Source organism: Setaria viridis, chromosome 6, assembly GCF_005286985.2.
Source record: "Setaria viridis chromosome 6, Setaria_viridis_v4.0, whole genome shotgun sequence".
Classification (NCBI taxonomy): domain Eukaryota; kingdom Viridiplantae; phylum Streptophyta; class Magnoliopsida; order Poales; family Poaceae; genus Setaria; species Setaria viridis.
In genome coordinates, this window is record NC_048268.2 from 7,325,883 (window position 1) to 7,349,205 (window position 23,323).

The 23,323-nt window shown below is 45.2% G+C and overlaps 4 protein-coding genes across 4 annotated transcripts; 2 read left to right on the forward strand and 2 right to left on the reverse strand.

Moving 5' to 3' along the window:
- Nucleotides 1-3,922: 3,922 nt before the first annotated feature.
- Nucleotides 3,923-5,276, forward strand: LOC117861057 (uncharacterized). Its single transcript, XM_034744525.2, has one exon. It carries the CDS (start codon nt 4,193-4,195, stop codon nt 4,931-4,933), a length of 741 nt encoding a protein of 246 aa, XP_034600416.1. The 5' UTR covers nt 3,923-4,192; the 3' UTR covers nt 4,934-5,276.
- A 980-nt stretch (nt 5,277-6,256) lies between these two features.
- On the reverse strand, nt 6,257-10,539 carry LOC117861056 (pre-mRNA-splicing factor SLU7). The gene is made up of 9 exons (XM_034744524.2): nt 10,379-10,539; nt 9,897-10,060; nt 9,670-9,782; nt 9,054-9,464; nt 8,808-8,943; nt 8,397-8,696; nt 7,515-7,731; nt 6,729-6,832; nt 6,257-6,610 (listed from the first exon to the last, which is right to left on the reverse strand). The coding sequence occupies exons 1-9, from the start codon at nt 10,392-10,394 to the stop codon at nt 6,464-6,466; spliced, it is 1,608 nt and encodes a 535-aa protein (XP_034600415.1). The 5' UTR covers nt 10,395-10,539; the 3' UTR covers nt 6,257-6,463.
- A 165-nt stretch (nt 10,540-10,704) lies between these two features.
- On the forward strand, nt 10,705-14,467 carry LOC117860938 (protein CHLOROPLAST J-LIKE DOMAIN 1, chloroplastic). The gene is made up of 10 exons (XM_034744372.2): nt 10,705-10,904; nt 11,004-11,112; nt 11,193-11,297; nt 11,384-11,461; nt 11,830-11,885; nt 12,254-12,311; nt 12,854-12,979; nt 13,408-13,503; nt 13,631-13,702; nt 14,053-14,467. The coding sequence occupies exons 1-10, from the start codon at nt 10,786-10,788 to the stop codon at nt 14,113-14,115; spliced, it is 882 nt and encodes a 293-aa protein (XP_034600263.1). The 5' UTR covers nt 10,705-10,785; the 3' UTR covers nt 14,116-14,467.
- Nucleotides 14,468-14,869: 402 nt separating this feature from the next.
- Nucleotides 14,870-17,308, reverse strand: LOC117860939 (uncharacterized). Its single transcript, XM_034744374.2, has 5 exons — nt 17,020-17,308; nt 16,765-16,921; nt 15,925-15,975; nt 15,449-15,541; nt 14,870-15,203 (listed from the first exon to the last, which is right to left on the reverse strand). Exons 1-5 carry the CDS (start codon nt 17,181-17,183, stop codon nt 15,132-15,134), a joined length of 537 nt encoding a protein of 178 aa, XP_034600265.1. The 5' UTR covers nt 17,184-17,308; the 3' UTR covers nt 14,870-15,131.
- Between the last annotated feature and the right edge of the window lie 6,015 nt (nt 17,309-23,323).

Consider the following 23,323-nt stretch of genomic DNA (forward strand, 5'->3'; position numbering starts at 1 on the left):
TATGTGGGCGGGCTGTTGGGGCAGCCATCTCTTTGAGCTAGTTGGGAGGTGGGCTACTCATTTGTTTGTGAGAGCCTTTGGTAGAGGTGTGAGGGAAGAGAGGTGAGAGATCTTTATGTTGATCTTTGTTTATGCTTAGGATTAGTTTGTAACTGGACATGATGATATAATCCAAAGATCAATTTCATGCTCAATTGCTTCTCCTTGTCTAGATCTGCATTTTATCTTTTTCGCTATTTTCGCAGTTATTTTCGAGGATTTTTCGTTCTTCAGTTCAAATCCCGTGAGGTTTGTTGGGGAAAATTATTCCTTGATCCTTGTGAGTATCTTTGATGTGATCCCCTCAAATCCCTCGTGAATTTGGCTTGAGTTTTGAGTTTTTCCCAAAACTGTGTCCTTGGTAGGGTTTCGGTTTTCTCCAAAATCCGCGATGAATACTCGAGCTTTCCGAGATCTTTCTCATGAATCTATTAGCCCTTTAAGGTGGTGCAACTATGGCTCAAGTTTCGTTTTGATCCATGGTGCGTTGAGGGAGGAATTTTTGTTTGAAGTGGGGAGCTTGTTCGAGTGTTCTTGTTTTTCTTCCCACTGTTTGTTCGTGCGCAGGTGCAGGGAGGAGAGGCCAGTCGCGGCCTCGCGGGCAGCACGCAGCGCGCTCACGCGCTGCGCACGCACAGGCGCGGCAGCAGGCCAACGTGGCACTGTGCGTGCACCAGGCGAGCTTGGCTCCGCACGCAAGCCTCAGGCGGAGGCGCTCGCGCAGGAGGCTCGCGGCGTCGGCAGGAGCGTGCGTCACACGCGCAGGCCGGCGGCAGCTGGTCCACCAGTGGACCAGGCCTGCGAGGAGGCAGGCGGGCCAGCGCTCTCGCTCGCTTGCAGCCCAGCTGCCACGCGCGGCCCAAGCGAGGAGCTCGGCTCAGGCAGCAGCTCCAGCTCGCGAAGCCCAGCGCGCAGCAGGCTCTGCAGGCCGGCAGCCCAGCTGCCCGCCCGTGTGGCCACCAGCAGCCCAGGCGGGGCAGCAGGCCGCACGCCCAGCCAGGCCAGCTGAGGCCCAGCGCGCAGGCCACAGGCGAAGGTGGACCTGGCGCACCGTAGCCCAGCAAGGTAAGAAAGCCACAGTTCTACTGTTCAATTATTTGTCTGTTCGTGAATTAATCTCTACAATCACTTGCTAATCAGTGCCACCTTGTAATCTTGCTTAACCTCTTATTAACTCAAGTATGCTTATTCAAGTAATAGTTGAACAGTGGTTTGACTTGTTTCCATCGTGCAAGCTTTTCGGTGCTTTGCTTTGTCTCAATTCCGCTACGCTTTGAGCGTTTCCATTCGTTCCTAATGTGAGCTTGTCACGAGTTGACTTATGTCATCTTGGCGATTAGATGCGAGGTGCGTTTGGAGTGGCAATCGAGATATAGACCTTATTCTTGGAGAGAATTTTTAAAGATTCCCATTCATCCCCTGGTCACCTGTCCCGAATCCTTCACAAGCCTGTAACTCAATTATAAAGTGCAAGAACCTTACTTATTCTGGGAGAAATAAAATTTCCGAGGGTGGCTGGTATTTGATATTCTTTTCTTGGACACACAAGTGGTGCTTCTTCCCACAGCAGGTCGGTGCTCGGCTGCTTAGCTTAGCTGTGCTCTGTTTCTTTGAGTAAGCTCTAGCTAAATGGCCCGGCTTTTGGTACGTTGTCCACTGGACAAGAGGCATCTGATCTAGCTAGCACAGCTGTACACAGGATATCATGGAGCTAATAGCCTTGCTAGCTAGGACATATGGGAGTAGTGATCCAAAGATCGAACTCCAAAGATAACACCGGTTTGTGTGTGGTTGTGGTCTGTTATTGCTATGGATGCAATGGTCATTAGGTGATTAGGTCAATCCAAAGTACTAAATAGCGGCGGTAGCGGCCGCAATAGCGGTAGCGGCCTATTGCCGCTATCGCTACTAGGTAGCGGTCGGGCTGTTGCGGTTTGGAACTTTGCGGCCGCAATTGCGCTATAGCGGGCCGCAATAGCGGTGGTAGCAGGTCGCAATAGCGTGGAAAAAAATCCTAATAGCCCAGCCCACCAGTAGATCCCTATCGGCCATTCGGCCTCGCCGTCCAGAACACGCCGCCGCCACCCGTGTTGGTTGCCCGCCGCCACCACCCTTTGCTGGTGCCGCCGCCCTTCGCCAGCGCCGCCGATTCACATACTCGACTCGAGCTCCTCCTAATCCTCATAGACCTTTGCCGTCTTACACTCTTAATTTAAGCATGTGAGACATCAGTTGTTTGTATGTAATTAAATATCTATTTATACTTATTATTCATGATATATGTATAATTAAAATTATGTGAGATTATTAGGTGCCGCTATTGGAACTTATCGTCCGTAATATCGTCCGCTATCCGCAATCCGCTACCTCGACGTCAATCCGCTACCAACCCGCTATTCGCTATTTATTATCAATCCAAGAAGTTGATAAAAAATCAACTAGAACGACATTCCATATAAATAATTTAGGATGAGAAATAAACTAGAGTGGCATGTCATCGTAATTAATCAGGTGATCGAGAAATATTATTGGGTTCATTTTTGCATCCCTAGTCATTGCGTCTCGGCGGGAGGGAGGGGGGCAAGAAAGGAGAAGACTGGGAGCAAAGAGGAGTGACACAAATGAATTAAAAGAAGATATCTTGACCAGATAACACAGGAGAATGAGAATGAGTACGAGCAATATGGATTTGTTGCGAATCCCATCTCGCCTATATCTGTACACACAGAGTTTATGATCGAACACGATCGCAAACTTTAATATCAAGTCCAATTGTTCAACAGCCAACTTAGTTATCTCTTAGCATGTATTCGTGTGCCCTATCCAAAGAAAAGAGAAACAAGGGAAGACAACACATCTATCTTATATTACCATTTGTGAATCTCTTTGTTGCCTATGGGTGTGTTTGGATGGGACGGGGCGAGTCATCCACTTTTTACAAGTGTTTGGTTAGGATATAGTGGGACGGGAACAACATAAAATGAGAATATTCTATGAAAAAGAGGGATGGCTCGATTCTACCGAAATTGGCGAACGAGCTCATCCCTCTTGGACAACGTCTAGGTGCATCTCCTCCCGCACGCCCATGACTCATTCCCCCTCTCCATCTCCTTTCGATCCCGCAGCGTGGACCTGCCCCCAACCAACCTCGGACCTTCCCTCGCCGGAGTGCTGGGCGCGAGGCTAGGACGGTGCGGGGCTAGCGCAGCGGCAACGCCTGGCGCTGGAGATGCGAGCTCCCAGCAAGGCAAGGGGCAGCGGCGGTGCTTGGCACTGGAGCTGCGAGCTCCTAGCGCCTTGGGGCAGGGCAGTAGCCACTGGTCGGTGCGGGGGCAGGGCGGCGACGGCTCGAGGCCAAGGCAAGGTAGGGGCAATGGCTTGCAAGTTCAACGATGACCATCGTCATGTTTTTTTTTCTAAGAAGCTAATGAATGGACCCCCTTTTCTGTGCGGCACACATGATGTTAACAACGTCAAATCATTTATCCCTCATCGCCCCATCCAAACATGGACATTCCCATCCTTTCAACCAAATGTTATGTGGAATCATCCCATAGAATGGTCCCATTCCGTCCCACTACGATTCCCAACTAAACGGGACGACTTTCATAAACTCCAAAATAATTCAGCTTCAGGTCCAGCTGATCCTTGAGAGTGCAGGAACGCGTCCCCTACGCGGCCGGCCGGGAAACCGGGATCCCCGGTCGGGTTGCGGCTCCTCACACGGGAAACAAACCCCAACCCAGCTCACACTGCTGCCTTGTTTTGTTTCACAGCCTCGTCGCCATCAGCCAAGAAAAGAAAAGGAGCAGCTGGCCAGCTGCAAGACACGCAAGCAAAGGTAAAGGGGAGATGCGGGTGGCACCCGAATCCAACCGCCAACGAGAAAGCTTGGCAGTCAACCAGGTAGCGTGAGTCCTACCCGGCCCAACCGGCGACCGCCGAAAGGCGCCTCACTCTCCTTCACTCACGCGCCAACGGACTTCCCACGCCAACTCGCTCGCCGACGACGGCGACACCGCACTATAAACAGCTAGCTTCGTCTCCCAGCTCTCCCTCGAGCCAAGCTCACAACGACACGCACGCACGCACGCACAGTCTCCTGATCTCCTCTCGCAGGCAACACTTCATCGTCTGACATCTGTTCCGGCCCATGTCCTGCTTCGGCGCCGTGGCGGGGACGATACCTGCCGCCTACTACTACTCGTCGTCGTCGGGGATCAACGGCGGCGGCGCCCGCGGCAGCAGGAGGCCGTGGCGGTGGTGGCGCACCAAGTGCGCCGGCATCGCCGCGGCCGTCGGGTCGAGGATCCGCAAGTCCATCAAGCGGATCGACGGCCGCCGTCGGCGCACGGCGTCGTCGTCCTTGGCGTCCGTGCACGCGCGGCGCGGGTGCTGCCGCCAGCACCGCCGGAGCTTCGCGCCGGTCTACGTCGACGAGCTCTACAGCCACCACCAGCAGCCACCCAAGGCCCTCCGCGTCGTGCGGGCGGAGGACGAGCCGAGCGCCAGCGACGACGACGCCAAGCCGACAACGGCGGCACCACCACCCGCGCACGCCGCCGGTGCCGCGCGCGTGTGCGCCGCCGACGCCAACCCCCGCCGTGCCAAACCGGCACGCGCGGGCGGCGCCGTCGCGACCGCTGCAGCTGCGGGTGCGCGCGCTACCGGCGGCAAGCTGGCGCAAGCGGCGGCTCACGCCGGCGGCGCGATGAGGAACGTGCTGCTGAGGAGCCCCGGCAGGGGCGGCGGCGGCGTGCTCGGGGTGGTGAAGGGGATGGGGGAGGTGGACCTCAGGGCCGAGCTCTTCATCAGGAAGTTCAAGGAGGACATGCGCCTGCAGAGCCAGCGCTCCGCCGAGGAGTTGCAGGCCATGCTCGCCAGAGGCCTATGACATCTAATTTAATTTGGGCGACATCATCAATTATCTAGCAGATTAGCAGAATAGCATATGTAGGGGATTGTTCATTAATGGTGTTAATGGCTACTAGTTTGGATTTGTGGTTTGGAAAGAAGAAAAAATGAGGATTTGGAGGCTAGAGGATCATGGTGTGCTGAACTCTGTTGTGGCTTTGGTTGGGAGGTTGAATATTTTTTTTTCCATGCTGTAGATAGATCATGGATGAGGTGTGTGTTGCATATTCATTGGTATCATTGCATGTAACTACATAACTCTGTTGGATGTTCACCGCAATTCGAGAAAAAACACAGAAGAATGAAAACGGAAGATGTAAATACATTATATGTATCCAGCATGACAAATAATGTGTAAAAATGACTACGTTGTTCGATTCTGGGATAGAAAATTCCCGCCGCAACATGAACACTATGTTTCATGCAACATTCACTGTGAAATATATAGAAATAATAGTTACAACATCGATACTTAACTATTGCAACATATGTCAGAGCGTCTGATTTTTTTAAGAGCATTACCATTTTGCGAATTGTGATGACAGGGAGGCTGTTTAACCTCCCCTCCTGCGCTTCTGATTGTTTGGATGCCAAGAATCCTTGGTAACTTGCCACTTTTTCTTATCAAAGATTCAAACATCAACCAATCTCCAGATGTTTAATCATAACATCAAATCAAAGTACACAACCTACACGCTTACAATCTCCAGATGAATGATTTTCAGCTAGTCTTGTTCTTATCAGCTTGTTCATATGCTTCTTTAGCCTCCTTAACTAAGGAGGCCAATAGTACCCGGTGCTCTGCTCTAGCTTCATGGGCACACACTAATTCACGGTGTATTCTCATGACCGTGCACTTCAAGAACTTGTCAATGTATTCCTGTGCATCATTCCAGAACTTTGATAGCTCGTCAACTCTACTAAACATCTGAAAGAAACACACTCCGGCATTTCTTAACATGAATGACAAGCTTCCATCGAATATGGAAGTATCGGACAGCCAATACCACCCCACAGCCGGCTACCCGCGGCATAACAGAAGGCCCAACCAAAGAAGTTGTCCGACAACATTGCATCTGACAAAACAAAAGATACTAAACAGAAGTTGCCCGAGAAAGCACACAAACTCAACCAATTTTACAAGGACTCGTGGTCAAACAGCTGCAGAGAAGGCAACATTGTACACGTACTCGTGCTATGCACATCTTTTCAGCTGGAGCTCGTATATTCCTTATTCCAAACTTTCAGTAGCTCACAAACAGGCATGCCATGACTTCACATCACTCATCACAGATACCGGGCATTACTGAAACAATGATTCTGATATCCGAAAATTATAACATTATACATTTTCAACACGCAGCATATAAAAAGGCATAGCCAGGTTACATTCTAACTTACAGCGACACCCTGGTTAGGAAAGGCATAGCCAACTTACATTACACAACATCATCGCTGCAAGGCAGGGTGCTACTGGTACATGAGACAGCAGGGTGTACGTTTCACAAGCTTAGCTGAGAAAATCTCTCATAGGATCGTCATGGTGAATCCTCTTCATGCGGTAGGCCTCCATGTCTTCCGCAGTAACCTCATCATTCCACTTCACGTTATACTTCCTCTTCCTTTCATCCTTCTCCTCTTTCCTCCTTGCATTCTCCTGCAAAATTAAAAAAACAAGCTTCAGCGCCTACACTAGGGGGGGGGGGGGGGGGGGGGGGGGGGGGGGGGCAACGAACAAAGACAAAACACAAAAAGGTCATATGGAAGATGCTAACCTTCTTTAGAGACTCCTCAAGCAGCTTCTTATCAAGAACAAGATCCTGAGGCACATCAGTTCCCCAAGTGGCTAGTCGCTTCTCTTCTTGTTGTACAGGTTCATCTGCATTGAACAATTTTTTAGTTAATGCAATGCATCACCACGTGGGTAATAAAATAGCGTGGCATGCAATCTCATTTAAACAGGTCTATTTGTAAGCAAAAAGATATGGCACCTAGTTATGTTTGCATCTCATTGTCTGTTACAGCTTATACCTTGAAATAAGCCAGCATGAAACTAACATGACCTGAGACCAAAAACTTTAACAGTACAGTCTTCACACGAATAGGTAAATACTTAACTGATGGCACATTGATAGCTTTACAATTGGCATTTAGGTGTGAGCTCATACTTCAGACAACTCGGGCAATATTTTTTGGGGCATTCTTACATGACATTGGAAACTTTTGCAATAACTTACATGCCATCGATGTGTCAATGACACATGAGGGCCTACACTTAACAGTGGCATTGAAGGGATTTTGATTTTAATATTTTAGCAATGATAGGAGAGAATTTCCTCTTTTTTTTCAACAAGCAATAGTTTTACCCTATGGCACCAGTTATCCTACATACACTTAACAGTGGCATTAAAGGGATTTTGATTTAATATTTTATCAATGATAGGTGAGAATTTCCTTTTTTTTTCAACAAGCAATAGTTTTACCCTATGGCACCAGTTATCCTACATCCAGTGTAAGTTGTCCAGAATAAATAAGTAGTAAGTATTTTCTCAACAAAGTACCTTCTGCAGCCTCCTTACGGGCCATATTGGCCTTCATCAGGTCTGCTGATGCCTCCGCAGCCTCAATTCCAGCCAACCCTGTGCAGTAACTATTTTTGATAGTCTGCTTGCAGCACTTGTAGCCCCATTGATGGTCTTTCCACCATGAACCCCACACAGTCGTGTGATTATTAATGAAGATATCCTCTTCATATTTGCTCTTGGGAAGAGATACATCCTGTAGATAAGAATTTTTGTTACTCATTAGCACTCAAGTCACGACCATACCAAAACATGGAAATTCATGCAAAAAGTTAAGTGGAATGGTAGCATCCAACATAACAATAACCACTCACTTAAAGTGAAAGAGGACAGTTCTTAGTGTTACACAAAAACCTCTACAAGCAAACACAAAGCAAACTCCATGTGTCCGAACAATGATCTAGCATATTGTATCCTTTTTAAAATTATTATACTAGTGGCTCGTGTTGGGTTCATTCTCTAGCATCCTAACTTGCTCGAGACAAGGCAGCAAGAATATCAGCCAAGCCCTATAGCACAATCCTAGTTTCAAGTTCAATTGTAAGAACTCCACAAAGTCCATATGCATTTGTGGAGTCCTACTTTCATTGGTTCACATTATTAAGATTGGATACAGGATTTTAGATGTTCACATAGTTTCTTTATATTATATCCAACAAGCTTCATGCCTCTATGAATATGACTCGTTGGAAAGCGCCTTAAGCTTGTCATCATCTCTAATGTTGTAACATGCAGACACAATTAGCTAATAGCTACAAAGGCCCTCCCAGGCCAAAATTATATACAGAACGCAACAAGCAAAAATGAGCAGAAGTGTAGTAAGAAAGCTGCAGTTAACAACGATCATTATTGTGTACCAACCTGTCCTTTGATTATTCGACCAGTACGATCATACTCGATTTCTTTCTCACTTTGTCCAAGAAGCAACTCCCGAGGCATTGTATCTTCTGATGCAGCATTCCCATACTTCTCCATAATTTTATCCTTGTGTTCAGACTTCAACATTTCTTTTTTGATCTTGAAACTCTTGTACAGTAGTTCTGCTTGAGATGGAGCTGCTTGCATATGGATATCCTGCCCCTTATCAAAAGCTTCCCAGGAATGGATGTTTAATTGCTTGAACTCCAGAGCTTGTCCACTAAGTCGATTTTGGTTGTCACCCTGCACCATAATATTACATCAGAATACTGAATCCAAGCGCCAAGAGAACAGAAGGTTTTCACATTTTAACACTGTGTAAAGCTTTTAAGTCATCTGTCACCCGTCACTTACCACATAGAACTTATCATTAGGATCTGCATCCGGCAAGGGATCTTCTCTCATGGAGCGCGTTTTTGGATCATAATATGCAGAGTTTACATCGAGATTCAGAAGATATTTTGCTGTGTCTTCTCTGATACGCAAGTTCCTGGAGAGATTAAAATTTACCATCAGCATTTGAACTGGTTACTGATAAATCTCTTAACACAGGAACCCAGCAGTAGAAGGAACAGAATATGTTTTCTATTTAGTACATACCTAACAGTACCGGTGCTTCCACCACCAGTTGTGCGCACACGCTTCTCTACCTTAGCAAAATCCATTTGGGCACTCTCATCAACTTTGGCCTCATCTATCCTGAGGCCATCTTCTTCATCATCTTCACTTCCCGCATTCTCACCATCCTTCTCACTATCCTTCTCCTCAAGTTTCTTGAGCTGCTGCTCTTTCAGATACTTTTTCCTAGCCTCCTCTCTAGCTTCATAGTCAGCAATAACACGAGTGTAGGTTGATGGGTCGTAACCATTCCAGCGATCGCGCTTTCCATCATAGTCTAGCTCAAACGATTCAACTTTCTCGTCAGGAGCTATGTTGATATTTGTCCATTTAGCACCCACATTTCGAGGCCGCTCCATGCATGACTTCTTGTCATGAGTCATGGCTCCACAGCTGAAACATCAAGAAAAAATGTTTGTTAGAAAATCTACACTGGCAGGCTAAATATTTATGCATACTGACTCTGCAATTTCTAAAACTTGGTTCCCAACTACAAACTAGAACCAATAAGATGACCACGTATCAATAATCAATAACCAATAAATACATGTCGAAATGTGCCGCAAAAGAAATATCGTCAAATAAATACCACACTTACTTTTCGCAGGCACCTTTCCTGTATTTGTTGGCCTGGAAAAGCTTGGCACCCCTATCATACCATGACTTGGTGTAGTTCGGATCTGACTTCCATTTCCGCTGATGCTTCAAACTCTGTGCCGATCAAATCAACAGAGAGTCATACCTCCAACGACCTCCACAACCAGCCAGATCCCAATTCATAACATCGACAAACAGTGCGGAAAATAGAGCTAAGCAATCACTTACTGGCTTCTCGGCATTAAGATACCAAGGGGCCGAGGACATGTATTGGGGGATGTGGGGATTGATCTCGTTCCCATCCTCGTCGACCTCAGCAGGCGCGAGCCCCGCCTTACGCGCCTCCTCGAGCTCGAGCTGCTTCCGGTGATCCTCCCGGGACTTGAAAGTCACTGCCGCGAACGATACAAGACATCATAAGTCGCTAATTCACGACAGGACGATAAAATACTAAAAAATTTGCGGGTCACGAAAAACCACAGAAGCTCCGATCCCCCAAATTAGGCAGCAAAACAGGGTACGGCGCCCCCGAGCAGACCCTAATTCCCGTCGAACCGGAGAGAAATCAACGAGATATAAAGACGCCCTACCGCGGAAACGGATCGAGTTCACGCGGTTTCGTGAGGGTCAATTGGGGCGGACATCGAAGGATCGAACAAGGAGCCCACGCGAGACTAGGGTTAGGGTTACCGGATGGATGCTCAACGCACCTGAAGCGGTCGCCATGGCTTCCGCTCCTCTCCTCCCCGCTTCCCTTCCCTTCGCCTCGCCGGCGCGACTCGACGGCGGCGCGGCGGTTCGACGGCGAGCGGCGGCGAAATAATGAGACGAGGAAGATAAGAGGAGGCGAATTGCCCTTTTTTGTACCTGGCGGCGAGCCGCCCCACTGGACCCGAGCCCGTGGCGGTTACCGCCTCTTCCATGGGCTCAAAAAGCCCACTTGGGCCCATGAATAACCAGACCCATTCTTTGGCCCATGTATGGCCCAAGAGCACCTTACCCACCCTTTCCACGGCGACCCACCCAGATAGACCTCGCCCTTTGCTCCCATGGCTTCCGGCTTCTCCTCCTCGCCGTCGCGTGAGACTGCTCTAAAACCCTAGGCGTTGAGACCCCAATGGCGACGGCGACTGCCGCGGCGGCCGCGCCCGCATTCGCGCTCACACCATCCCTCTCGCGCCGCGGCTTTCTCCCTCTCCCTCGCCGCGCCGGCCGGCCCATACCCCATTCGCTGCGGTAAATCCTGCCTACTTTTTTTTTTCTTGTGGAGGAATTTCTTAAGGAGTTCGTGGGTGGATAAGTTTCTGTTTTTCTTTTTTTTGGCGGGAAGTGAAGGCTGGTCGCGTCGGCCGTGAGGCGGCCCCGCGGCGCGGTCGTGGTTGCGGCGAACGCGGCGGCTGCGGCAGGGAGCGGGGAGTTTGGGGACGAGGAGAACCCGTACGAGGTAGAATCTGACTTAAAATGGGATCAAAGATTCTATCTTTTCGATTCGTGTTGTGATTTTGTGCTGTTTTGGGTGTGTAGCTTCTGGGCATCAGGCCGCTCGACAGCTTCGACCAGATGAAGATGGCCTACAAGAAGAAGCGCAAGGACGCCGAGGAGACTGCAGACGACGAATTTCTGGCCAAGGTTGGGAAGAATGTTCTTGTGTCAGAGTTCTCTGGCTAGCATATGGCATTAGATTAGCACTAATTGTTGAGTTGTTGGGGTTATAGTTGGACAGGGCCTTCGACACCGTCATGATGCAGCAGCTGCAGTATCGGAAGAAGGGAGTCACATACGGGTCTGTTCAGGTCAGTTGCAGTTATGAACTTAGATTACAAAATTAGCCATAGAGGGTTATACTACATAGATTCTTGTCATTCAGTGCTGTAGCATGTGAAATTGGGGCCTGCTAACTAAGTACTGTTGTAGATGGCATCATAAGTTACAGGTATTATGCTTCTATGAAGATAAATATGTAAGAAATCAATGTGTAGATCATCTTGAAGGGCAAAACTTCTTGTTGTTTCTACATTTAACTATTACAGTGAGCTTATGTGTGATTTAAGATGTATGGTTGCTTTTTCAAAAATGTACTGGTCGAAACTATCTAATTCCTTCAGTTACCCTCTTATGGTGATTTTATTCATTCATTGTCCAATCTTGTTCCCACTGTTAGGTGTCCAAGGACATCAAGTATGCTGACAATCAACCAGTAGTGCCCTGGGGACCGAGGTACTTCTTACTCGAGTAAACTTTGAATATTCTATTTCATCAATCAATTCAGAATTTTAGTGGGTATGATTGTGAGGCATTTGATGACTTTCTTTGTGAATGTGAGCGCATAATTGAGTTAAGTTAGCCCTTTTGTTTCATGGAAATGTGATGAAATTGGGTTAGTATGGTTGACAGGCCTGTCCTGCCACTATTTTGCATTTTCCTTTCCTATTTTTCTGTTGATGATTTTGATTTACAAATCAGTGTTTTTATTCTATGTGTGCATGATCTTAGCAGAAATATTTGTCTGCACTGCAGCTAAATCTGAATGCTTATTACTAGTAAACAGAAACCCTGTGATGATGGGTGATCAATTTAACTTGCAGATTCTCCAGATCAACAGTGAAGGACATGCGCATAAATATGGCAATATCAGCAGCATTTGTATGTACTCTTTTCTTAATTCATAACAAAATCCCAGCTATTGCTGACATGATCATTGTTTATGGTTGTTCACTTCTGTATCTAGCATATTGGCTATCCTCTAGGGTTTCACATGATTATTCTTGTAAGAAAATCTATCATTGTTAGTTATCAGCTCAAAGCATATTTGGAAGCCGAATAATAATCATATTTTGATTTCAACGCTTTGCAGTAATGTTTCATCTGTGAAGTCTAAAAAACTACTAACTTGAATAAAAAAATGCGTAAAGGATTTGGGCCATGGCAGTAATTTAACCAAGTGCTTAGCATATATGGGTTTTCCCATAGCTCATTTCAAAAGGGGGGACATGTAAAAGTACCAAGGCATTTATCTGTTTGTCAGTGTGTATAGAGTATGCACAGCTAGAATAATATGTATGATGGACTAGATAGATAGTTTCTTTTTCCCATAGTGTTCTATCCCAAATAATGCTTTGTGCATATCTTTACGACTGTAAATATGTTCTATTCATCCAAAAGATATTTATTTATACTTTCTCCAGGTTGTTTGGATAGCTATAATGGGCAATGCAGACTGGAAGCCTTTGCAGTTCCTGTGTTTTGCTTTCTTCTATAGAATACTACAGAAGCTAAGAGCTACTGAACCACCAATCACTCCAATATACAATGTGAGACTGTTTCCGATTCTTCATGTTTGCCATCTAGTGAGCTTACAGTTTGTACATTTTTACGGTAGTGTTATCTAATGCTGTTGCAGTGTTGCTATCAGTCACATTTTGGTTATCCAAGTCTCTCTTCTTGTTACTGTGCTGTATTGAGGTGGAAAAATAGTATATTCACATAGCTTGTGTGCCCGCTGATTGGGATGTATTCAGTTTTCTTATGTGTTCTCTTTGTGATTAGCTGATTAGCATGCAAGTATATAGTTCATTTCAACTCAACTTATTAATGTCCTTCTGGCAACTGATTCTGTGACAAACAAAAAACTTAGGCAAATTTACAGGATGGTTCTTAATTACAACATGAGCTGAGCTGTTGTTTAGGTTTTTTGAAATGGTTAATATGATAATTTCTTTGCATCTGGTGTTTTTGACAGGAATATGGTGAGGTTGAAGGACGGGGGATACGAATGGCGAAAAGAGTAGTCCGCGCATTGGGTTTGATATTTGGATGTGTTTTCACTGCGTCCCTGGTCCGTGGATTCTTATCTAATGCACTGCTCAAATTTTTTTCAGTCTATGTCCTCCAGTTTTGTGTGCATGTGATCGTTATATGTTTAATTGTATTTTGATTTAACTGTACTCTCTTAATATTTTCAGGGTTATACAGCAGCTATTAACTTGATTGAGCTTTCATGGCAGTACACTCCCCGTATTGTTTATTACTACCAGGTATGATAACTGTTAGCTTGATTCCCATGTTAAAATCAGAGTGTCTGCAGATCCATCGGTTAGGTTAGAAAATGTGAATACTGACAACTCCAGTACAAAATGTATAACGTGTATAGGTCCATTGGAAACAAAGACATAGTACATAGCAGCAAGTCATTGTATGTGTATGTGGTGTCATGTAGGATATGATTTGCATTGAAAGTGTAGATGCTGGGTTGATATTGTTCATGGAGCTCCTTTGGTCCTTCTGTTATGGCAGGCTTAGCATATACTCTTGATGTATCAAATCCTTATTGTATTCCTGATGTGCTTGCGAGGAGGTAAAACTAATTGGCTGGTGCTTTTCCCAGGAGATGATTGTTACCGCAGCTGCAGCCTTTCTTCTGTATATCACAGCTTCATACTATCGATGAACACGACAAGGAATTGTGTTGAGGCTTAGACGGTCCTGAGATGTTTGGACATGCCAAGTTTCAGTCAGAGGCCAACTTGACTGGTAGTGCCTTGTCCATCGAGGGAAAGTCAAGAATCCACAAATTTTGTAGCATACTTTACCAGCATCTGTCAGGTGTGAGGCAGAGAGTTTTTAGTGCAGGCTTTTATGTGAGCAGTTATGGATTCACCGGCACAATGCTGATGGCTGATGAAAACATTTCGCGTGCATATTTCAACAGCAGTGTAATGTATGGAATTTTTATTAGATGTCCCTATACTCAGATACTTGCAATGCACTTGACCAATTAAGGTGATTCTGTTGTTAGGCTACGGAGCTCCCGTTTGTCAGACATCAGTATTCTCATTTAATTCAGGAAATATTATCACTTTAATTCAGGAAATAATATCACTTCCACAGATGCAGCCCCAAAACTTGTGGCAGTAATGGAGCCCATGTAAGCATCATGGTTACATGTGCTTGCTGCTGAAAGACAACGGTTGAGCTGATCAGGTGATCACCACAGAGAACCATCAGCAGCTTGCAAAGAAATTGCTCTTTTTATGACAATCCAATTCGTTCGCATGAAAAAAAATAGATATCACATAAACATTACGCATGTTCAACACTTAGATTCGATGCTGCTGAAAGATGCATTCAGGTTTTGTCCAACGAACAGTGGTGCAAAAGGATTTCCAATGTTGTCTGCTAAAAAGCAAATGAATCAAGAAAAGTTTGTGCCATAATCTCCTGAAAAGGTTCAGGATGGTATTTGACTTCAAATACTGGGCAAAAAAAATATACAACATATAATTAATCTGTCAATTAGCTACAAAAGAATGAGGTAAACTTTTCTCTCAACAAATTGACAATGGTTTGCAGCAATATTAAATACACCTATACACAACGCATTATCTATCACAAGCTGTCTGAAAACATGTATCCAATTTGGATTCCAAAAGTCCAATGCAAATGTGGATCTGCCAGTCAGGAGAATCAACTACCAAGCCCAGCTATCATCGCCGTAAATGTGGCTACTGCAAATCCAAGCACCCCGCCAGCAAACACCTGGTGAGAGAAATTGGAATCAATAATATGTGACAATGTGACAGATACGAATATCAAATATCCACACACATGGCAGATTTTTCAGTCAAATAATCTGGATAATGGATAGTGTGCACTTATGTAAACATGATTGAATACGGAGCAATTGGTTGGTACAAAATTTATTTCAGTAGCTGTTTCATTGTGAGTCCACATGCAGGACAAGGCATTCCTTGTCATCAGAACATGGGAGCGAAAGATCGAACCTGTGGAGGTGTGTGTCCTAGGAGCTCTCGCAGTGGTCTTGTCTCAGCCAGTGGATGTTCTGATGGAAGTTCATACACAATTTGATTCAAGACCTGGCATTTTTAAATAGTTAGATCTGAACTGCAGCAGATGAGTAAATAAATTCAGGATATACCCAAACAACGCAACTGAGAAATGGACAATGTTTTTACTCATAGAACAAATGAGGTTTGTTATAACCATTGAGCAACTCTACAAGCACAACCAATTGTATCTGCTATTACAAATTGTTGCCATTGGCCAGCTAGGTGTTAACTATTCTGTCTGAAGAGAACAAAGTTGTAGTGGTTGGTTACTACTTGCCACTCAGAAAGTAGCTCACATGTATTTCTTTCAAAGAAAACCATTTTCCATCCTTTACCATTTGACTGACAAATTTTGCCCCTAACAAATTATCATGTGTGTCAGTAACACAAATCATGAACGCTGGTCATACCTCTGCTTGCTTCCCTGCATGTAGCCTGACACCAAAAGCATCATACATCACCTGCAAACAATTGCAAGAGGCAAAAAAGTTAGCCTAGTCAATAATATGAAATCAATGCATAGAGTGCATCTGGAGTGCACAGCGATGTATTTCTTAAAGAGGTGACAAGAAAAGCACAGGAACTCATCAGTATTTCGAGGATATCCACAATGCAACACATGGGAGTATGGGACAAGTGGATGGGAATTAAAGCGCATGATGGCACATGCCTAGGTGCTTTGGTTCTGTATGCCATCATTTTTCATGACTAGTTTTCGGCACACACATATATGTATAGATGAGAAATATGGATATTTTTTCACAGGCTAGCTGCCAGCCTGCCATCCTCTGTTCTGTGGGTTTCATTGAATTTGCAAACAAGGTTAGGTACTAGGTGAGCCCTGAAGGTATGAACTAGGCGCATGAAACAAAGCATTAGTACATCATCTCAGACTATTAATCTGATAGTACATCTTAGCTGTCACATGCTGATAACAACTGAAACTTCAGCAACAAATTTCCACCAATGTCCTACAGTCTCTTTCTCATCTTTACTGTACTTTTGTCCAAAATCTACAGAGAAAAATGCACCTCCCAGAAGTCAGCCCAGACTTCCAAGTGAAGGGAACCAGTGAAGCAATCGAGCAAAAGTGCAAAGGACATTCATTTACTCCCTCCGGATCACCACAACGTAAAAATCACCAAATTGCCAATCAGATCCGCAGCTCATCGGAGTTCGTCAACGCCTTTTTCTTTTTCTTTTTCTTCTTTTTTTTTGGGGGGCGGGGGGGGCGGGGGGGGGGAACCAACCACGGAGGCGAAGACGGCAGCGGTGGCGAAGAGCGAGCTCGCGAAGCCCTCCTGCAGCCCGACGGCGACGGCGAGCGCGGTGACGGTGGCGGAGTGCGACGACGGCATCCCGCCGGACCCGATCAGCTGCTTCGCGTCCCACCGGTTCTCCTTGTACCTGCACGGGGCGCGCGCGGCAGCAGCAGATCCCGTCAGTGGGATCTCAGATCCGCCCACCGGCCGAGCCCGCGGGGAGGGAAGGGTGGGCGAGCGTACCAGGTGGTGAAGACCTTGATGGACTGCGCGATGGCGAAGGCCAGCACCGCGGCGACGAGCGGGCAGTTGGAGAACACGGCCAGGTAGGAGAACTGGGGCGCGCCAGGCGACGGCGGCGGGGGGACGGCGGCGGCGGCGGCGGCGGCGGCGGCGGTAACGTCCATGGCTCGCGGCCGGCTCTCAAAGGTTCGGCTCGGGCTCGGTCGCCTGCTGGTGCTGGATCACCGACCGCCCGACCGCGTCGGCTCCAGTCCTCCCACCTGCCCCCGTCTTTTCCTTCTGTTTGGTGTGCAGGGGAGGGGGTTTCGTTTCGTGGCTGTGGGCCGCTCGGAAACCGGCGGGGTGGCGCTTAGAAACCAGAATTGCTACGGGTACCCCAGATCCGAGCTGAGGTCCCGTCGACATGCACCAAAGTTGATTTAATAAAATAGTACAATGCCCGTGCTAACGCTCAGCGGATTAGAAACACTATATTCCTTAGATTTAAAATACTTGTGCTAACCCAAAATAATTTGTAATTTTGTACGGAAGGAGTATTCTTAGATTAAAAGAGCACCGGTATTACATGACTAAACTTAAGGGGAAAATTCAAAAAAAAAAGCAATCTATTGTAAAAAAAGCACATGACAATATGTGCACTGTATCCAATATAGATTTTGTAATATCTGACCAAATAGTATTCCATGAAAGACTTAACTGGCCACTTCAGCCTTGAATTGTTGAATCTAAAAGAGAGGAGGTCAATCAGGAACTAATCAAATCTTCACGGGCATGCCCTCCACCTCCAAGGAAAGCCAACAAAATCATATGGAAGAATCAGCCATGGATGCATCTTGGATCACTTTGAATCGTAAAGGAGAAGATCACAGTCATGATGCATCTTGGATCACTCTAAAACATAGGGATGGATGCCAATGTCAGGCAGCATGATGAGCACGCTAGTAATCCAAGGCCTTGCATTTCATCAAACATCCAAAGGTAACACGAACGTAATTTTTGCAGCTAGCTATATTTGCCAGGAATATATATAGCCAACAATAGATGAAATTGACCATGAGAAGGTGAAAAAAATAAGGGAATCATTTTTATCTAGCTACACTATTTTTTATGGTTGTAGCTAAGAGCAAGGAATAAAATCTATAATGGCAAGCATCAAAGCGAACCTGTGAAACCTACCATTGGAACCAAAGTGCTAAGACTGTTGTCCCCATAGAAGTCAATAAAATTTGACGAATGGTATGTTACAAAAAAAAACTTTTCAATAAAATCAACAGTTCATAATGTGGCACATCATGATGAATCATGCCTTGGATTATTAAAAATTATGACAGATTCTCTTTGCAAAATTCTTATGTGTTACTCATTATTGCATAAAAGAGACTGTAGAAGCTTATGTTATTTCAAACAATTGATGATTACGATTTGCTTATACTACTGTCATACTGTTCTGGGAGGGGAAAAAGTTATCACAGTTCAGATTTACGCTATAAACTTCTAGCAGATATAGTGAAGAAAATTTCTTCAAACAATAGGATTACTGCTGGAGCATACAGAGGCAGTCAAGTTGTAGAAAGTAGAAGTAGACTAATACCTCATATGTGACAAGATCATTTTGAAAAAAGTAGCGCCGTGCCATGATAATAGGATAACCGGCCTCCATCATAAATATCACTGCACATAAAACCGCAGCCTACGAGCAGGTCATTTACTGATAGTGAAATGATCTGCAAGAAAAAAGAAACAATAGCTTATTCAATGGACCAAGAATGCCAGTTTAAAACAATGTGACAAATATTCATGTTGGTTAGATTCAAGCACCATGTTTATATAAATGCTAAAGCAATCCTGGAGGCACTCCACAGCAACAAATGCTCAACCGGAGCCACAATGACCCTGTCATCATCCACCAAAGACAAAAATGATCTTATAACATCTTGTATCATTCCATAAGATTTTTCTACAACAGTCTATAGAGGCTTCAAGTTTGGCCACATATGTACCAAGTATTTATGAAAGAAAGAGGGATTCGAAGTGTTAGACTCGTGCCTAGGATCTCTAGATGCACATCTAGTCGGGATCACAAACGACATGAGGGACATGGTGTTTCTGGTGTGTGCCGAGAGGGAGTGAGAGAGATAGGGGTACCTTCACCCCTAGGGGTGGGAGCAGCAGAGCTGCTGGCCATCGCTGGTTCGCTTGGGGAAGTCTGCACAAGGCAGCGACGCGCAGTGCCGAGTCCGGTTGCCGGTGAGGTGGCGGTGGTACTTCCCGCCGCTACTGCGCAAAACCTGGATCGATAGGTGTGTCGGTGGGGCGGCTGGCTGCGGTGAACCTCGTGAGCCGAGCCGGGTCCCCCACCCTGTTTATATAGCGCAGCGCGACAGGGGCCCACCACCCAATGCTAGGGTGAGCGCCCCCGATCAGGGCGCGGATCAGGGTCCCGATTGACCTTTGGGCCCATTGGGGAGGAGATCAATCTAACATTCTCCCCCTTGATCTCATCATTTACTTTTAACTTTACACTTTTTGCTTTTATTCATTTCATCATAGATTAATATGTAGAGCATGCCTCATCGTCACAGCTTAATTGCCGATAGAATAAACAGCTACAACACACCTCTCTATTTTGAAACAATTTTGTTTCTTTTGGGCCTTTTACAATCCAGGAATCATAGGCTTTCCCTTAAACCCATGCCGGCTAAGTGTTCTCTGAACACATTGGGTGGTAAGCCTTTCGTGAGCGGATCCGCAAGCATATCTTTTGTTCTTATATGCTCGAGACTTATAGTGCGATCCTGGATTCTGTCTTTCACAACATAAAACTTTATCTCAATGATTTTGGAAGCATTGCTTGATTTGTTGTTGTGAGCATAGAATACTGCTGGCTCATTGTCGCAGTACATCTTTAGTGGTCTGTGAATACAGTCAACCACTCTCAATCCGGGTATAAATTTCTTTAGCCACATCGCCTGCCCCGTGGCCTCATGACATGCTATGAATTCTGCATGCATCGTTGATGACGCAATTACTTTCTGTTTTGAGCTTCTCCACGAGATAGCTCCTCCTGCGAGAGTGAACACATATCCAGACGTGGATTTTCTATCATCTTTGTCTCCCGCAAAGTCTGCATCTGAATACCCTTTTATCTCTAGGGAATCAGATCTCTTATATGTAAGCATGAGTTCTTTTGTGCCTTGCGTGTAGCGCAATGCTTTCTTTACCATCTTCCAGTGTTCTACACCTGGATTACTTTGATATCTACCCAGAACCCCGGTGACAAAAGCTAAGTCAGGACGAGTGCACACTTGAGCATATTGTAAGCTTCTGATAGCTGAAGCATATGGAACCGCTTTCATTTGATCGATCTCGTACTGGTTCCTGGGACATTGAAAATTCCCAAAATTGTCGCCCTTGACTATGGGAGCAGGTGTGGCCTTACTCGCATGCATATTATACTTCTTTAGAACCTTTTCTAAATATGCCCTTTGCGATAATCCAAGAACCCCATTCAGTCTATCTCGGTGAATTTCTATGCCCAAAACATATGATGCTTCACCAAGATCCTTCATATCGAAGTTTGAGGACAAGAACTTCTTTGTCTCTTGTAGTAGACTGATATCACTGCTTGCAAGTAAGATATCATTCACATACAGAATTAGGAAAATGTATTTCCCATTTTTGAACTTTGCATAGACACAATTGTCCTCTATATTCTCTTGAAACCCAAATTTCTTGATTATATCATTAAACTTTAGATACCACTGTCTAGAGGCTTGCTTTAATCCGTAAATGGATTTCTTTAGACGACATCCCATATTCTCTTTACTTTCCATGATAAAACCCTTGGGTTGTTTCATGTAGACATTTTCTTCTAAATCCCCATTTAGAAATGCCGTCTTTACATCCATCTGATGTAACTCTAAGTCAAAATGTGCAACCAGTGCCATTATGATTCTGAAGGAGTCTTTACATGAGACAGGAGAAAACGTCTCATTGTAATCTATTCCTTCTCTTTGTGTAAAGCCTTTTGCCACAAGTCTCGCCTTATACCTTTCTATATTCCCTTTGGAGTCATGTTTAGTCTTGTAGACCCATTTACAGCCTACTATTTTGGCTCCTTTAGGAATCTCTTCAAGTTCCCAAACATTGTCGTTACTCATCGATTTCATCTCATCTTCCATGGCCTCTAGCCACTTCAATGAGTGAACACTTTTCATGGCTTCCTCATATGAAGTGGGATCACCTTCTATATGAATTTCTTCTGTATTATAAACTTTATAGTAATCAGGGATAGCTGATTTTCTGACCCTTTGAGACCTTCTAGGCCCCTCACTTTCGGGCACATTCTGTGCCTCTGCTTGTGGCGCATCATTCAGAGGTGGCTGCTGCAACTCTTCCTCGTGTGTAATGATGGGTTCAGTTGGCTCCTGAAGGACATGTTCCAAAACTTCACTCATCATTTCCACGGGTGGAATCACAGCAGGTGCCTGCACCACAACCTCAGGGACTGTAGCAGGTGCTTGCACCACGACCTCAGGAACTATTGGTGCAGGAATAACAGGTAGTGAGAAGAATGGTTCCTGAATCATCGGATTAGGTGCACACATCCGCTTCTCCTCAAGATCAATCTCTCGAGCCACCATGCTCCCCCTCACCATCTCATCCTCTAAGAAAATCGCGTGTCTCATTTCTACAAACTTTGTATATCTGTCTGGATAGTAGAAACGAAAACCTTTTGATCTTTCCGGATAGCCAATGAAGTGGCAACTTACTGTTTTTGGATCTAGCTTCCCAATGTTTGGGTTAAATACTTTGGCCTCAGCTGGGCTTCCCCACACACGCAGGTGGTTTAGTGAGGGTACTCTTCCTGTCCATAGTTCATACGGTGTTTTGGGCACCGACTTACTTGGCACTCTATTTAGAATGTGAATGGCGGTTTTCAACGCCTCCATCCACAGTCCCAATGGTAAGGTGGAATAACTCATCATGCTGCGCACCATATCCATCAGTGTACGGTTACGCCTTTCAGCTACTCCATTTTGCTGAGGCTCGCCCGGCATCGAATACTGGGCTACTATGCCATTTTCCTGCAAAAACCTTGCAAAAGGTCCAGGAACTTGGCCAAATGGGGTATGTCGACCATAGTACTCCCCCCCACGGTCGGATCTTACTATTTTGATTCTTTTGTTATGCTGATTTTTAACTCCAGCTTTAAATATCTTAAATTTATCCAGCGCTTCTGATCTTTTCTTTAATTGGATAAATGTAACCGTAACGGGAGTAATCATCTGTGAATGTTATGAACGAGTCATAGCCATCCACGCTTTTCACAGGAAATGGTCCACAAATATCAGTGTGGATTATCTCTAAAACTCATGTGCTACGTTTAGCGCCTTTTTTAATTTGCTTTACAAACTTTTCCTTTAATGCAATCAACGCATTGTTCTAAGTCTGAGAACTCTAATTGAGGAAGAATTTCATTCTTAACTAGTCTTTCTATTCTCCCCCTCGAAATATGGCCTAAACGACAGTGCCATAATTTTGACGATATTTCATGAGTTCTCTTTCTTTTCTTTGTTTCTTTCTCTGACGAGGATACATTCATATTCACATCACACACAGAATTTACTTTTTCACGCAGTGATAATAAATATAACTCATTGTGAAGGATGGCAACACCAACACATGCATTATCAAACCAAATAGCACACTTTCCATTTCCAAAATGACATTCATATCCATCATGGTCCATACGTGAAATGCTAATCAAGTTTCTGTGTAACGAAGGAACATAAAGTACATCTCTAAGTACAAGCATGAAACCATCAACTAGCTCTAGAGAGACATCGCCAACAGCTTCAACATCTGCTTGGACTCCATTTGTGACTTCAACGCATCTTTCGCTTCTTTGCGTAGTCCTTGTCGAACGGAATCCCTGTAAAGAATTTGCAACATGAACAGTTGCACCTGAGTCAATCCACCAAGTAGATTTGGAATACTGTGTATACAAGGATTCATTTACAAAGGAGATAGTGTTCTCACCTCTTTTTGCCATTATCGACTTTAACCAGTCGGGACATTCTTTCTTGTAGTGCCCCTTTTTCTTGCAGTGTAGACATTGATCTTTGTCTACTGTGAGAGGCTTTTGGTGAGTCTGCTGCATGGGAGCTTTTCTTCGTGCCTTAAAAGAGGAGTTAGCATTCTTTTTCCTGTTGTCCTTCACATAGTGCAAAGAACCACCATATGAGGATCTAATTCTATCCTCTTCCTGCACGCACATGGCTATCATTTTTTCCATGTCCCA

Coding starts and splice junctions, on each gene's coding strand:
- LOC117860939 (XM_034744374.2), bottom strand. CDS start 17,183: ATGGACGTTACCGCCGCCGCCGCCGCCGCCGCCGCCGCCGTCCCCCCG. Junction 15,976..16,764: donor CTGCCGTCTTCGCCTCCGTG/GTTGGTTCCCCC, acceptor AATTGTTTGCAG/GTGATGTATGATGCTTTTGG. Junction 15,542..15,924: donor ATGCAGGGAAGCAAGCAGAG/GTATGACCAGCG, acceptor TAAAAATGCCAG/GTCTTGAATCAAATTGTGTA.
- LOC117861056 (XM_034744524.2), bottom strand. Junction 9,465..9,669: donor AGGAAAGGTGCCTGCGAAAA/GTAAGTGTGGTA, acceptor TTGATGTTTCAG/CTGTGGAGCCATGACTCATG. Junction 6,833..7,514: donor CCGTAAGGAGGCTGCAGAAG/GTACTTTGTTGA, acceptor TGTTCAATGCAG/ATGAACCTGTACAACAAGAA.
- LOC117860938 (XM_034744372.2), top strand. CDS start 10,786: ATGGCGACGGCGACTGCCGCGGCGGCCGCGCCCGCATTCGCGCTCACA. Junction 11,298..11,383: donor ACGACGAATTTCTGGCCAAG/GTTGGGAAGAAT, acceptor TTGGGGTTATAG/TTGGACAGGGCCTTCGACAC. Junction 12,312..12,853: donor TGGCAATATCAGCAGCATTT/GTATGTACTCTT, acceptor TACTTTCTCCAG/GTTGTTTGGATAGCTATAAT.
- LOC117861057 (XM_034744525.2), top strand. CDS start 4,193: ATGTCCTGCTTCGGCGCCGTGGCGGGGACGATACCTGCCGCCTACTAC.